Source organism: Sphaerodactylus townsendi, linkage group LG02 (assembly GCF_021028975.2).
Source record: "Sphaerodactylus townsendi isolate TG3544 linkage group LG02, MPM_Stown_v2.3, whole genome shotgun sequence".
Classification (NCBI taxonomy): Eukaryota; Metazoa; Chordata; class Lepidosauria; order Squamata; family Sphaerodactylidae; genus Sphaerodactylus; species Sphaerodactylus townsendi.
This window is the reverse complement of record NC_059426.1, coordinates 152,992,767-153,009,315: the sequence shown is the minus strand read 5'-3', so window position 1 is coordinate 153,009,315 and position 16,549 is coordinate 152,992,767. Positions and strand designations below refer to the sequence as shown.

At 41.5% G+C, this 16,549-nt stretch overlaps 1 protein-coding gene across 1 annotated transcript in view; it reads left to right on the top strand.

Annotated features, from left to right (window-relative positions):
* The window catches only part of CATSPERB (cation channel sperm associated auxiliary subunit beta), a 72,603-nt gene that overhangs the window by 26,433 nt on the left and 29,621 nt on the right, over positions 1-16,549 (top strand). Inside the window, exons 10-14 of the mRNA XM_048484628.1 lie at positions 3,158-3,310; positions 6,467-6,619; positions 7,402-7,546; positions 14,892-15,055; positions 15,658-15,809. Coding sequence (XP_048340585.1) covers positions 3,158-3,310; positions 6,467-6,619; positions 7,402-7,546; positions 14,892-15,055; positions 15,658-15,809 — 767 coding nt within the window. The remainder of the gene's footprint in view (positions 1-3,157; positions 3,311-6,466; positions 6,620-7,401; positions 7,547-14,891; positions 15,056-15,657; positions 15,810-16,549) is intronic.

Here is a 16,549-nt window from a genome sequence, read left to right as displayed (position 1 = left end):
CAGAAGGAAAGGCAGACACAGTTAGTGTCAGCGCAGTCAGAAGGCAGCTAACACCATGAGTTGCAGGAGTAGTATAATCAGTAGGAAACAGATGCATTGCTGTTACCCAAGCTGGACCCAGAGAAATTAGCTTTAAAAGGGCTCCAGAAAGGAATAACACAATAAGACCTGGTAGTCTCTATATATCAGGGTGGATCTTGGTAGTAGTGTCACAAAATAAACTTTTGAAGAGAATCTGAGTGTAAACACAAACACAAACAAATAATATTACTGTATACAAAATAAAACAAAATAAAAATATAAAGAACCTACACTAAGCACCCGAAAACCCTAAGCAATCACTCACACACACACACACACACACACACACACACACACACACACACACACACACACACACACACACACACACACACACACACACAGAGAGAGAGAGATTCAAGAGGGTGCGCTTTTCAGAAGGGAGAAGAGAGGAAATTGGGTAGAGAAGGAACATACAACAATTCATACTATAGTAATCCCCATTACTATTGTTTATGGGTGTGAAAGATGAACAATAAAAAAAAGCTGACAGGAAGAAAGTTGATTCGTTTGAAATGTTGTGTTGAAAGAGAGTTTCACAACTACCAAGGTTTGCCAGAAAGATATCAGATCAAACTTAAATTCTCTCCAGAAACTAGAATGACTAAACTGAGGCTATTGTACTTTGGTCAAACTATGGCCCACTCTCCAAGGCCCATAAAGACTGGTGTTTCGCCGGTGAAAACGCCATTGTGGGGGAGGACTTCGCACCACTGCCACTGCTGGAGCACAGCTGAGGTGACCTATTCCCCCCACATCAGCGTTTTTTTCTGACTCACTAGTTTAGTGAGTCTTTTCAAAAGCAGCAGTGCAGCCGTTTTCCCCTGCACCGCTTTTTTTCCTCTCTCACCTCCTGTTGCCTGCATCGCTCTTCAGAGCCAAGGGGAGACGCCTCCTGACCTCTGACCCCCGAGGCATCACCATGGCCATGGGGGGGGTGTCCCCTCATCTCTGCAAGGCAGCTGGCCAGAAGAAAGTAGAAATAAAAAAGAAAAAAAGTGGGTGGAGTTCTGTCCGGAGTTGCCGCGCCGCTCTTGTGGCAGCCGATCGCTTGGAATCTGCCTTTCAGAAGACTAGAGTCACTAGAAAAGACAATAATGCAAGCAGAAGCTGAAGGCAGTAAGAAAAGAGGAAGACCTAACATGAGATAAATTGACTCAATTAAAGAAGTCTTGGCCTTCAGTTTGTAAGATCTGAGCATGGTTGTTAATGAAAGGACAACTAATTCATAGGGTCACTGTAAGTGGCTTTTTCCACCCAGAACATTTAAAATGTTGTGCAAATTTTTCTTCTGCATAGTGTGGAAAAATTTAATGTTTCAGGTGCAGAACTCCTCCCCAAAACATGTCTATTTTCATCCTCAAGATGTTTTAATGGTGTTGTGTGGAAACAGCTGCTTTGAAGCAACTTGAGGCACACAATACACATGCTGAGTCCAGCAGTATCAGAATTTTCAGCCATGAATTACTTCGAGAGGTAACTGGAGAAATACATATAGTTTAATAAGAGTTAGTGATTGGTTGGAAAAAGAAAAAAAATTCTGTCTTGTGATTAAGTGCACACAAGGTAAATTACTATCATCTACCCCTGTTTCAGTGTCTTCATTTGAACTCTATGGTCCAGGCAGTACTGTTCATTTATAAAACCAGTGTAAAACATAATTTAAATTATTATTATCATTACAGCAGCCAGCATTTAAATGGTGAAATGGTCAAATATACTAAAGGTTGGTTAATTTGCAGACTAAAAGAGAAAATTATGATAAACAGGAAAACAGTTTCAATATATACCCTACAACAGGAATGGGAATGAATTTTGGGTGATATCTCTAAGAATGTAATCATAGAATCATAGAGTTAATGTGAAGGAAAAATTTATAAATTTCAATTAAGATAGTATTGGACATCATTAAGGTATTTTTGCAATCTAGGCAGTGTGGATTTCTGGCATCATCAGATCCCCAAGGCAGGTATAATATATGTTTTAGAAATGGCTGCTATGTCACTCTGGAAACCAATTCAGGCATTCGTTGCTGTTCTGCCCCCCAAGTGAATCTGTTTTTGAATTTTACCCTTCATGCACTTGTAGCTGGGACGAATTAGGGGAGGCACAAACCCAGGTTTAAACAGTTCACTTACAATAGGTTTATAAGCCGCTTTGGGAAGAAATTAAGACTCTAACTCATCCCATGGAGTCTCCATCCTGAAATCAAAATTACTTGCTTGTCTTGAGCAGATTTGAAGCTATGCGGGCTGGCGTCTTCTTTTGGTTTGCTTTCAAAAAAGTCCATTTGTGTCGCGCCGCGTTCTAATTCTTTCAGTCTTTGTCTGGTTTCCTGATTGCTGGCGCGGTAACTAGCGCTCTGTATATCACCATAGACTACTATGAATTTTATATCACCATATACGTCGGAATATTTAGTCTCCGGCTACGCCTTGGCACAGCGCAAAACCGGCAGCTGGCTAGAGCTAAAGCAGAGGATTGCTGGATAAAGAAGGAAGACTTCCTCTTTGGGAAAGTATGTCTTAAAGGAACGGGGGCTAACTTCGAAATTCCCTCCCTTAGAAGGCTTTACAATGGAGCTAAAGCCGCTGCTAACTATGGGGAAACTGAAGTTTATTGAGGAAATGGCAAAAGAAAACATCTCTATTGGGGGATAACGGATTTACCGCCGTAGATTATCAGTTATGGAGATTGTATATGTATATATGATTGAGATTGTTTCCTGCACTGGGGTTCTTGAACAGTTGTTTTACTACTGATTATGAATTGCAGTATGCACAGCAAATGAAGGAAAACTGTGGACTCTGTATTAATTACACATTCCTGTGTGAAGATATTGGCTGTGGCACTTCCAACGGTCTAGTTGCTGGGCTTTACTGACCTCCACAGTTCCCCTTCTATCGCATGAACCAGGCGACTAACTTCTTACTAACTTTGTTGCTGACTTTTGTTTCTACCTTCACTATGCGCCAGTTTTTCAAGCAAATATATGCTCGCCCAGTGTGCTCCTAAATCTATTGATATTATATATTTATTTTCTTGCGTTTCTAATTTGAAATATCTTTTTTCATAGGAATCAACTTGTTTTTATAGTAATGATCCATATAAGAACTGGCGTACTTGCTTGCCTCGCAAAAAGCAAGGTGAAAAGTCCGTTGCTAGACAGGCAATTTCTTTTCTTATTGATTATCAGCAGAACACTGGCATAGCTCTTTTAAATCATCAGGTATAGTATGAAAAACATAATTTCAATTGGTGCATATGTGTATATGCCATTTTGTTATGACTTTTCTTCTGCGATTTCCGGTTTTTTGTAGGGTTATAAAAGTTCTATCCAGCAACCTTTAAATGACAGTTTTATAATTTAATTAGATTTAACACATGACTCAAATAACAAAGAAAGAGCATGAAAACCTGTATTGCACTAATAGCCCCTTTAGTGATTTTCTACGTCAGGTCCTGTCTATTGTGTGTACAAAATATACCCAAGCTTTAGGGTTTTTGATCCATATTGTCCTGCATCCATAGACACTGGAAAGTGATGTTGTCAATTTACCTTGTGGCCTGATTTCAAGATGAAATCTTTATTTATTTTTAAAAAGCAACTAAAACATTCCCATTTATGTTCACTACTTTGGGAACTCTATTTGGGAGGAAAGGTGGTATAAATATGTCTTAAATAAAATTATAAACTTTATTTCAAGTTGTTATCAGTGCTTTCACGCTGGCTTTGTGCCTGAACAGTGCTAGGATTTGGCAACTTCTGTAGCTAGCCTTTGGTCAAAAATCTCCTCCTGTCGTGGGCACAATTTTGGACCATGCATGCCCATTTTTTTGTGTCTCCACTGAAACTTTGGTGCTGTACAATGTCAGATTCATGGAAAATAAGATCTCTATAATATCTGACCTATTTATGTGAGAAGAGGTGAACCTGGCTTGCTTGACAAAAACTGGCCCAAATGATTCCTGTGTTAGTTTGGTACGTCTGGCACCAGCTGGATATAAGGTCTTTCACCAAACTTGAGCTCGAGCAGCCTTTCCAGTTACTCTGTGAGCCATATAAAGAGTTAGGCTTCTGACTTTTTGGTTTATTGGAGAGGTGGTGATTGTGAAGGGAACTTGCAGATAACTTGAATGCCATTGGCAGAAAAGTCAGAAGAAATCAGACGGAGCACATCATAGAGTCCACTTGCAGGGTTATGAGGTGAGGGTGATGAAGATTTTCTTCCACAACGTGCTGTGTCAGTTAAATCCTGTCCACTTTCTGGAGTGGACAGCTCCTTACAGACTGAATCAAGGATAATAATCTGTTGTCTAAACAATGAAACCTGTTTTTATTTGCCAACTGGGAATCATCCATCCTACTGTGCTTACAATGTAAACTTGATATATCCACAAATGGGCATGCTCTTTTTTGGTCCACTGAGTTAATAAATACTTAAAACAAAAAATATAGCTAAACATTCTAAATGCACAAAATTTATATGCAATAACCATAAACACTTTGTGTATTCTACACAGTAACAGAATTTCTTTTCTTAAAAACCTGATTCTTTGGCCTTTTATCTTCACCAGTCTCTTGAAACGTGAACTGGATGGGGCAGTAGAGGTTCTAGCCCCACAACTCCTTGGTAAAATTTCAGATTTATTTGTTGACTTTGTTTTACCAGGTTGCTTCAAAAAAAAAAAAGGACTAGAGATCAAAAGATTAACCAAACTGGGATTCAAGTTAATTTTTCAGTTTTGCCTAATAATGCTATGGATTGATGGGCCTTGAAATCTGTGCAGAGTTTACCTTCATTTCTACAAGGGGATGTAGTATTGTAGATTATTGTTTAGTTAACCCTGCTGCCTTTTCTTTAGTCATTGATTTTGCTGTTGGTGAGTCTCTGGGAGATGACCATTTAATAGTTACTCTCTAATAGTTACTCTCTATAAAATGGTGAGTACTACTGACCATAGGAAGGGAATTAGTCTCTTTTCTAGACTGGTGAAAAAATTTTTTGCCATTCCTGTTTAAGATACCTGTTGGTAAAGTCGTCCCAAGAAATAACTGGTTTGATGGAGGTTGTAGGACTGCTGGGTGTCCAGTATTTCATAATTTGCTACATATGAGAGAACTTCCAACCAGTAGCTCAGTGGAAGATCTACTGGCTGCTAAGAGTGCTTAAAACCAAATTCTAAAAGAAAAGATAGCTGCTGCCGGAATGAGAACATGCCACATGTTAATTAAGGCAGTCAATTATTCTTTGAGTCTAGTTGATTGTTGCTTCTCTAAAAACTAGAGGTAGTTTTGAGAGTGAAAGCTCCCTTTCTCTTAGCTAATTATCTAAATAGTAATATTTAAAGTGGTTGTTTTGTTTGTGTCTTGGAATTTTCAGAAAGGGTCACTGTTGGGAATTCTGACCTCACTAACTAATTAGCATGCAACAATTAACTCCTTCATTGCTGGATTGTGTGACTGGCACTTTCCCAATTCCAGCAGTTACTTACTGTAGGCAAGCTTCCCACTGGAAAACTTGGAATGACTTGTGCGTGGAATCACCAGGGAAAACTAAGTTTATTTGAATACTTTACACACTGAAATAGTGGGCAGCTGTAATGCCAGCTGAGGAAACATCCATGGGAATCACTCAGCAAATGGCAGGCTGCAGGGAGGATCCCTGTAGCAACACAAATTGGTGGATAAAAGAACAATTTTTGGCTGAAACGCTTTATTTTTCCATGCTGTATGGACAAAAAAAGCAAAAATGGTTCTTTTTAAAACATCTAGAAGACGTTTTACATGTGCTGCTCAGAAAAAGCCTTATTTAGTCCAAAGTTTGTAGCGCTCTGTTTTTGACCAAAAGGGAGAAACTTTGCCTCTACTAACATAGTAACCCACATGCAGTGATAAAGGCAGAAGTCCAGAGAATTTCCTTAAAAGAAATACCAGGAGTTGAAAAGCAAACGCTTAGTAGTGGTGAACGACATCCAGGCAACATGTAAACTTTAAATCAGAGAGAATAATAGATTAGCGCTTAGAAATTCGAAAGCAGATTTTAGGTTCTGTTCCCTACCAAATATCCGGCTACTGTTGCCATTATCTTCTGGAGCTACCTCATCCACCTTTCCCCTAATGCTGTTATGATGACAGTTTCTTTCTACCATGACTAATAATTGGATGGTACAGATTTTTGAAAGGCCTTTGGAATGCAGAAAAATGTGCCCAGATATACTATAATATGCTTTCAACCATACTTTAATAGAGCAGATTTACTTATTCAATTTGATATACCAAATTTCAAAGGCTTTATTGGCATAATCAATTTGATATACTTGTTCTGTTACAAGATTTCTGCCTGCCAATGAAGAAAAATGTGTTTTTTTCTTTCTGTTGTAGGATAGGGAATTAGTAATGGTAACTAAGTTAACAAACCACAGATTGCACAGAAGGATAAAGTTTCCAGCGTTTTGGTTTCCAGATGCTGAGTTTGTGCCAACTGGCTTGGTTTTCTACCCAAACAGTCATTTTTTGTATGCTTATGGAAACCAGGTAAATATTAATAGCAGGAATGATGGAGCTTTTGAAAAACAATCCTATGTTTTTGAAGAAAGGAGACTTTAAAATTTCACAGGGCAGACCTGCACAGCAGCCTGTGACATTCTCACCATATTGTTATGCTTCGTTTGTGTTTCCTCTCACTTCTTTTTTTCCTGTGTTGCCATTTGTGCTTTTTTGTACATAAGTACAAAGAGCCGAAAGACACAATGGCTGTTTTCAAACAGCTGGTGGGCAAGAGCTATTGTTGCTGTACTGGGAACAGCTGACGTATGACGATCCCGTAGGGTTTTCAAGGCAAGAGCGATTTGGAGGTGGTTTGCCACTGCCTGCTTCCTTGTCATAACTCTGGTATTTTGAGTTCCCCCGTTTAAAAACTAGCCAGGGTCTGGGCTGGGAATGTGTGACAGGCCCAAGGTCACTCTGCAAGCTTCCATAGATTTGGTACTGTAGGAGTTTGGACACCTGGGTTGTATCCCAGGAATTCCTAGCTCTGGGTAAAGTAGGGCAAACCTCGCTGACTCTCCAGATGTTCAGAGAACTACCTGATTCCCATCAGCCCCTGCCAGCACTGGCCAATTGGTGCCATGCTGAAAGAGACTGATGGGAATTGTAGTATCTGAACAGAAGCACTGCCGAAGCTTCAGGCTACACCAGATTCTATTCAACACCGCCAGCTTAACCATATACCATGCTGGCTCAATACTTACACTTTTTAAGTTGTGTGGATTTTAAATGTAGATGTCATTATCTTCTATATTCAATTTCCCCTGCAGGTGTGGTTTTCTGAAGATGGTGGTAACCATTTTGAACTTATAATTAACGTAGCGAATGAGATGGTTGTAAAAACAGATGCATGTGTTTACAACCAAGCAGTTATATTTGTGACTGACAGGGGGACTGTTTTCTACACAAAGGCAGGTAAGAACTTCAGAAAAATTCAAGGCACCTGGAATATAATCAGGTGGATGATTTTATCAGTTGTGACCAGCGACCATTCAAGCAGTTCTGCGGACTTGAGCCCCTCTAAAGCAGGAGGAGCTATTGAGATGTCAAAGACGTTTTTTCAAAAGGTCTGCCCAAACACAGGCAAAGATTGGGGGCAGTTCTTTGTTTTGGCCCTGTTAATAAGAAGATCCCAGTTTTTCTGGAAGAGTTGACATTTCTTCATGGTCATTACCTGCTGAAGCTGGTTCCTTTGCTGGAAATATTCCTTAATGAATGGTTTGAAAAAAAATTCCTTTGGGAGCAATAAAGCTCATAGAGCTGAGGCATTTGAAAGCAAGCTCTGTCTTCATTTTCCTACCTGAGTGGTTCTTGCACCAGAATGCCTTAGGTTGTGTTAAATGATCTATAGAAAATATCAATTCATAGAGGTGAATGGACTCCGCAAGGGCTAGGGCATTTGTTACTGCCCAAAGGAGATGGTTTAGAGGTCCACCTGTCATGACTTCCTGTCATGACTTTGTTTATTGACTGTTTGATGCACAGAGACCATTTAGGTGGTAGATGATATGGTGTATCTCCCATTGGTGCTGCAGATGACAATATGTAATGAGCTGATTTCTTATACTCAACTAGCGGGCCCGGCCACGCATTGCTGTGGCTGAGTCTGGTGAAGTGGAAAAGAAAGAAAAGGGGAAGTGAACGGTTTGAACATGTGTCATTGCACAATGATTGCAAGGGAGGGGAGGGGCAAGGGGGCCCTCACTCCCCTCCCTCTCTCCCATTCCTTTGCATGGCAACCCATCCCGTCCCTCCCTAACGTTCCCCTTCCTCTGCTAGGGTGGGTGGGCCATATGCAGGTGGCTAGTCCTGTCCCTTTCACTCCCTTCCCTTGCAGGAGAATTATCTAGCGTAAAACACGCTGGGAGGCATGAGCTATGTTGTGTTCAAATTTCAGAGCGTTTGGTCCAGCAAACCCCTGGACCCTCCCTCACCTTTTCCTTCCTCCGCTAGGGTGGGTGTGCCATCCATAAGGCAGTGGTTTTCAAGGAAGGCATGGTTGGTTCCCTTGTATCAGAGGATGTTGCTTTGACAGCCAGCAGATGGTGCTGTTGCGGAACAGAACTGTGGTTCCAACTGTCACAGGTGTGACATGTACACAATAAAATGTCACAATTTTGGTGCCACTCGGTACAGCAACCATGACATACTTTGAATGGCTGCGTCGCGCCCCTCAGAGGGTTTCCTCAGAAGCGACACCCATTGCCACCAACCAAATTTACTCCCAGGTAAAGGATCATGACCAGCCAGCCTAGCTGTGTGGGAGGGGTGCCTTTCCATTCCCCCCACCCACCCAAGGAATGCGGGCACACACATCACTGACATCGCACAATTGATTTGCTGCTACTGTTCCTTTCCCATTTCACCACAATAAGCCACAGTAACGCGTGGCCGGGCCACGCTAGTGTGTATGTATGTGTAATGATTCTGTTTGCTGGAAGGCAAAAGTCAATCAAAAGGGTCCCAGCTTTGTTTATTTGATGGTTGTTACAGAGTGTTGTGAAAGAGATGGAACAAAAAGAGGGGGGAATTGAAAACATTTTGCTAATGTTTTAGGAGATTTTTGTGGAAAGGGCCTATAATATTTTATATTTCTCCCTGTTGAAATTCATTTTGTTAGTTTTGCAGTACCTAGCACAATGTTCCATCTGTATAATTTTGGCGAAACCTTAGATGTTATGGATTGCTGGTTTCATTGTTTCGCCAGTGGTGGCAGACGCTGGCACTCGAGATGTTATGAGGACTACAATTCCCATCAGCCCCTGCCAGCATGGTCAATTGACCATGCTGGCAGGGGCTGATGGGAATTGTAGTCCATAACATCTGGAGTGCCAAAGGTTCGCCACCATGGGTCTAATCTGTCAAGGTCATTTTGAATTCTGACCCTGTCCTCTGGGATATTACCTACATCTCTTAATTTGATGTCAGTTGCACATTTGATTAGCATGCCCTCTATTCCATCATCTAAGTTACTTATAAAAATATTGAATATTACTGGACCCAGGACAGGACCCTGCAACACCCTACTAGTCACTTCTGTCCAGGATGAAGAAGCACCATTGGTGAGCACCCTTTGGGTTTGGTCAGTCAACCAATTACAAATCCACATAACAGTAGTATTGTCTGGCCCTCATTTTACTAACTTTTTTACAAGAATATCATGAGGAACCTTGTCAAAGGCCTTACTGACATCAATGTATGCTAAATCCCATCCTCACCAGCCAAACAATTATTATACACATTAGATGTTAGGAGGAAAGCACTGTTGTTTGTTGAAAGCACTGCAGTGTACACTGCACCAAGTTTCAGAAAAAAAACTTGAACTTGTTCATATCTTGCCCACTTCTGCAAAAGGCTTGGTTCACCAGAGCCCAGGCATCTTCTGTGGTGTTCTGCAAGACCATTTCTATCGTCTGCAGAGCTGCAATCTGGTTCACTCAATTCATGTTCATGAAGCATTATTCTATTGATGTGTATTTGAGAAATGAGGCAGCTGTGGGAAGTGTGGTACTACATTCACTGTCTCACTGACAAGCCCACTCTTACTCCTCAGCTTGTTACTTTGTGGAACTGCACAGAAGCCATGCTGATGAAAACAGAGTTTCATTTACCTGTAAGTGTTGTTCATTGAGTGGTATTCTGTGCAGGCACATATCCCTTGCTCCTTTCCCAACTGTGGGCTGTTCACTTGAGGGGGCCTGCCATATCCATGGCTGTGAAGGGAGATATGGGGGAAGAGTGCTCTCTCCAGCTCTATCATGTGAATGTTTGGTGGTAACTGTCAATGTGAATTGGAGAAGAGGGGGAATGCCCCAAGTGCTTCAAATCTTCTGGAAACTCTTTAGTCTTCTCCATGGCTGACCTGCGCCTGCACAGTCCCCATTTGTGCCTGCAGAGAAGACCATTTGTTGAACAACACTTACAGGTAAGAGCAACCATATTTGGTCACGCATAATTTTGAACATGTGAATTATTTCTATGTTCTCTTCTTGCGGTGTAGGTGTACACAGATATGCCAAGCTTACAACTGTGCAACGTAATGTATTTAATATAAACTTTGACCACATGGGAAATTTATATCGTATTTTTTTAAATGGAACAACTAAAGATCGCCTAAGAGTGGAGACCATGGATGTGAACACATTATTGCAGGTTTAGTATACAATTGGTGTACTAGTGTAAAATGCTTATGAAATGGAATTCTTGTTTCATAAAAATGATCATCTATTCTTCAAGTACATCTAACCAGGAGGCTAGGAGTGGTGTTTAAATTTTGTACAGCGCAACCAGTGGTGGCATTCAGCAGGTTCGCACCACTTCAGCAGAACTGGTTGTTAAAATGGTGCTTATAAACAACCAGTTGTTAAATTATTTGAATCCCGCCACCAGAACCGGTTGTTAATTGTTTGAATCCCACCACTGAACACAACCCTATTGTTTTAATTAAAAAAGCCCTATTGAGTAATTCAGCTTTGCATAATTTATGGAAAGCCAGGAGAGTAGAAGTTCATGATCTCCTTGGGCAGAGCATTGCACAAGGTGGAAGCCACAACAGAGAAAGTATGTGTATGGGCAGTTGCAGACTTTGCCCATTTGCCGCTTGTCATCTATGAAAGCCCCTGCTGACATGAACAAAGTTGTCTTGGCAGAGATTAGGGAGAGAAGCAGTCCCACAAATAAGAGGGACAAATACCATGAAGGGCTTTGTATTTGATAGCCGATACCATAAACTGAGCCCAGTAACAGATGGGCAGAAGGCAGAGCATCGGAAGGATGGTAGTAATATGCATTCTGTGTCTATCTCCAATTAATATCTGATCTGTGGCAATCTGGACTAGTAGGAGTCTTCAAGTTGATTTTCTGGGGAGACAGGGTACAATGCATGACAGTAATCTAGTCTCAGTGCTGGTGTGGCATGGATACAAGTGGCCAGGTCAGCCTTATAAAGATAAGTGGACATCTTATGGGATAGACTGGGTTGATAGAAAGACCTTTTTTGTAGCTAAAGGAACTTGCTTCTCCAGTAATAAAGCTGGATCCAGTGTAACCCCAAGTAGGCTTGGTCAATACCCTAGAAATTCGGTAAAATTCGGATTTGGATTTATTGGGGCATAAAATTATCTGTATGCCCAAATAAGACAAATAACATATTTGGATATACCCAAATATTCGGGTATACCTGAAAAATTCAAGTCTGATTTTTTTGTATTATTGGTGTTCTTTCACATTTTGACCTGCAGAGGGCGCATTTTTAAAGCTAGCGGCACCAAAATTTCAGGGTGTCATCCAGAGGCTGTCCCCATCCCCCATTGTTTCCAATGGGAACTAACAGGAGATGGGGCAACCCCTCTGGGAGTCCATAACTTTGGCCCCCCTGAACCAAACTTCACCAAACTTGAGTGGTATTATCCAGATGGTCTCCGGATGATACCCTGAAATTTTGGTACCCCTAGGTATAAAAATGCACCCCTGACAGGCACCCCAGGAAATTTGCCCAGATTCTCTGCTCTGCAGTGCCTTGGCTGCATTGTAGCCAATGGGAATTTTCTGAGTGTGTAAGCAGGCTGCCCATTTTTGAAGATAGAGGCACCAGACTTTCAAGGTGGCTCCAGGAGGCCCTCCTGGTAATAACATCCAGGCTTGGTGAACTTTGCTTCTGGGGGTTCAATTTTATGGGCCCCCAAAAGGCTTATTTTGTTTCCCCACTTGAAGCTTGCTGGCTGAGTTCTCTCAGAACTCTCTCAACCCACCCACCCCCTCCCAGAAGCAAAATTCACCAAGCCTGGATGCTATACCAGGAGGGCCTCCTGGAGCCACCTTGAAAGTCTGGTGCCTCTATCTTAAAAATGTGCAGCCTGCTTACATGCTCACAAATTCCCCATTAGTTACAAGGGAACCACTAGAGAGCACAGAATCTGCCAGGCTCTTCAGCGAGTTCTATGGTAGGAAAAAAATAACTTTTCCCACCATAGGCTTCAATGGGGCTTGCTGTTATGCCCAGCTGACTCTGTGCTGGGGATTTGGGGGAAAGGGCTCGGGGGGGGGGGTGTTCTAGGTAAGGGCATCTAATTTTCTGCAGGGCTGCTGGTGTGAGTTTCCTGAAAGGAACCAGCCAACTTTGCTAAAGTTTGCTTGGGAGGGGCAAATGCTGTGGGCATCAGGTTCACCTTCAACTAGGTGTCTAACCCTTCAGGTAGTATCATCAGGACAGTCTCCAGATGATACCCTGAAATTTTAGTGCCACTAGCTTTAAAAATGTGCCCCCTGCAGGCCAAAACATGAAAAAGCACCAAAAATACCAAAAGAGAGAGAGGCCAAATACCTTCCATTCATATTCATTCATATTCGGGCAGAACATATTCGGGCCGATTTTGGTCCAAATATGCCCAAATTCGCCCAGCTTCGACCAAATCTGGTATTTGTTGCATCCGAATCTAACCCCAGGGTTTTTAACTGAGTCAGACAGGATCATTTGGCCTCCATCAAAAGTTTGGAGAATGTTGTCGTTCAAGATCTCCCCAGCCAGCATTACCTCAGACTTTTCACAGTTTAGTTACAATTTGTTCACTTATAGCTAGTTAACCACCATGGCCAGAAAGTGATTCAGAACCTCTGCTGTATCACCAAGATATTGGACTGAGGATGTTCCCAACCCTCAAACTATAAATGATTTCTCCCAATCTCTTTACATAGAGATTGAATAGCATGGGGGATAGAGTTGTGCCCTGTGGAATGCCTCAGATATGCCCCACACTGATGATAGCTGATTTCTAATAGCAACCCTTTCAGTCTGATCCATGAGGAATGATTTGAACCAATTCAGCATATATCCCCTGATACTTGTTTCTGCCTACACATGCCTCAGCAAGATGGCATGATCTACTGTATCAAGCACTGTGGATACATTTTTAAAAAGAACAAGAGAGAGGCTCAACAAGAGAAGTCATCAGGGCCTGAGTGAGGGGGAACTGCACCCGGGGCACATCTATGCCCTGCGCTCATGCCACACCCCACCCCATCCCAGAACGCCACGCCACACCCCCTGAATGCCCCTGCACCGGAGCACACCTGGTGCATCACACACACACTCGCCCCCTTGGCGCTACACATCTGGAAGTCATCAACTAAAGCTAGCAGGACCATTTCTGTTCCATAGCTTGGCCTGAAGCCGGATTGAAAAGTGTGTAGGGCTGATGAGTTAACCAAGAAGATAAGAAGTTGATTCCCTAGAACTCTCTCTGTCACTTTGCTCAGAAATGGTAGATCAGAGACCAGATGATAATTGGCTACATTGTTTTTCTGTAGGGATTTGACAGCTTGGAGAAACTATCTCAGCTTCTCTCTGTTGATCTGTCTTGTGTTTTATTGAATGCCAGAAAACTGTCCATTAGACACTCATAAGTGTCAAAGTGGAAATGTTTCCTGCACTAAGTGGCATCTGTAGAGCTGGACTGGATCATGTGCACATTTTCAACAGCCTTGGAGTTTCTCATGCAGCTGTGCTCTCTAAGCCTTGAAGTCTCTTCTCAGAGAATACATATTGCAGCTATCTTCACTACAAGCAGTCAATCTTCAGTCATTTTTGGTACTCTCAAGCAGCTCTCAAAGCTTTTTTTCAGATGCATGGTTAGACTTTGCCCAGTGCAGTCCTAAGGAAAATTATTCCAGTCCTAGCCCTTTCATTTCAAATGGGCTTAGACTGGAGTAACTCTCCTTAGGATTGCTCTGTAAGCCTCTTCCACTGTAGGATCATCAGTTCTGATCCTGTTTACAGTGAAATAATTTGACCCTCTGGATACGTGCAATTTAAGGCTACTGTCCCTTAAAACAACATCTTGGGGAGTTATCATGTCTCCAAAGAGAGAGCATGCACTGCATTCTTTGCGTGGCGTCCCCCCACTATCGTTTCATTTGGATAACATTGGGATGTGACCTTTCTGTCCAAGATGGTACCTACCTTATACCTCAACCAAGACCAGATTCCACGAGTATATTTTCACTACCTTTCTCAAAAGCAGGATGAGCATTGCACTCCTGCTGTATCCATTATGCTTTAGCATCTTATTTGGAAAGAATAACTTTTAGAGAGCACTCTGGTCCATTTATATATTATACGGCTTACAAGAATTAGCAGAAATGGTTATTGCAGCATCATAGCAGTTGGATATTGGACTCCATTTCACGTTGCTACAAACTGCACACAAGCTGCTCTTGGTGATGGTTAGAATACACTCTCTGTGGTCTACTGCAACCTCTATAGTCTCTACAGCAATAAAGGCTAATGCATCCTCGGGTGTGTCTCAACGGAGGTATAACATCCAAATCACAAGACGTCGTAGTACCAGCGTTGGTCAAGCTGCATGTGGAGTAATGTGTTCAGTTCTGGAATCTCACTTGAAAAAAGATGTGGATAGAATGAAGCAGGTACAGAGGAATGTGATGAAGATGATTAGGGGCCTGGAGTCATCCCTATGAGGAAAGGCACTGGGAATGTTCAGTCTGGAAAAGAGGAGGTTGAGGAGGGACATAATTGTTCTCTTGAAGTATTTGAAAAGTTGTCATAGAGTAGGGCAAGGAGCTATTCCTGGTGTCAGAAGAGTATGACTCACAATAATGAATTTAAATTACAGACAGAAAGGTACCAGCTGGATATTAAGAATTTTTTTTACAATAAGAGTAGTTCAGCTGTAGAATCGACTGCCAAGGGAGGTGGTGAGCTTCCCCTCACTAGTGGTCTTCAAGCAGAAACTGGATGAACACTTCTCAGGAATGCTTTAGGCTGATCCTGCATTGAGCAGGGGATTGGACTAGATAGCCTATATGACCCTTTCAACTCTTTGATTCTATGTCAGCTTGAGTTCCTATTAGTGTGACTTCACAGATGACCATTCAAAGAATACCAGATGAGCAAACTCTTCTGTCCTTTCATGGGCATAATATATTGATTTGTCTTTAAGAATTACTCTTGCTAATTTTGCAAATGTTATATTAATGAATATCAAGAGATGTTTCTCTCTTTGTTCTAGGAGGATGATTTAGCTTTTGATGGTCCTTTAGCTCCACAGTACATCACTGAAGAGCAGATGATGTTTTTTAGTCATAGTCTATTGAATCCACAAGGAAATGAGACAGAGCCAAGATTCTATAATCTGTACATAGGAAAAGCATTAAAATATGGGTAAATATCAGTCATACTAAATGTTCTAAGATTTGTTTATCAAGGAATATCCCATTGTTCCATGGGTTCTATAGTAATAAAGATTTGTTGTATGGTAGAAATGTCTAAACTCTATTCAAAGTTGTAGAATTTAGACATTTCTAAATGTCCAAGGGATTGCACATCCCTTGGCTTTACACTCATAAAATACACTAAAACAAATGCAAACAGCATAGTAATTAAAATGAACATTAACAGCATTCTGTCTCTCACAGAGATCTTTGCAAGTCTGCCATATATCTGGTAAATATAGGTAAATTAGCTGTGAGACCAAACAACAGGAAGTAAAGACTTTCCCTGATCATGACAATTGGGTCAGTTTATTTATTGAGAATCAAAGTAGTGTAACTCTAATCTGGTGAACTGGATTTATTTTCCCACACCTACACATGAAGCTAGCTGGGTGACCTTGGTCTAGTCACAGTTCTTCAGAACTCTCTCAGCCCCACTTACCTAACCAGATATCTGTTGTGAGGAGAGGAAGAGAAGGAGTTCGTAATCTGCTTTGAGATTCCTTACAGGAGAGAAAGATGGGGTATAAATCCAAATTATTATTATTCGCTTCTATTAGATTGTAGTATGATTTCCTTTATTTTGCAAGAATGTTGGCTTTGATTTTTAATTGTTTACAGGAGCCCATGTTTTCTTTATGACTGCTTCTAGAGTAATTCCATCTTACATTTTTAGCAGTATCAGAGGTC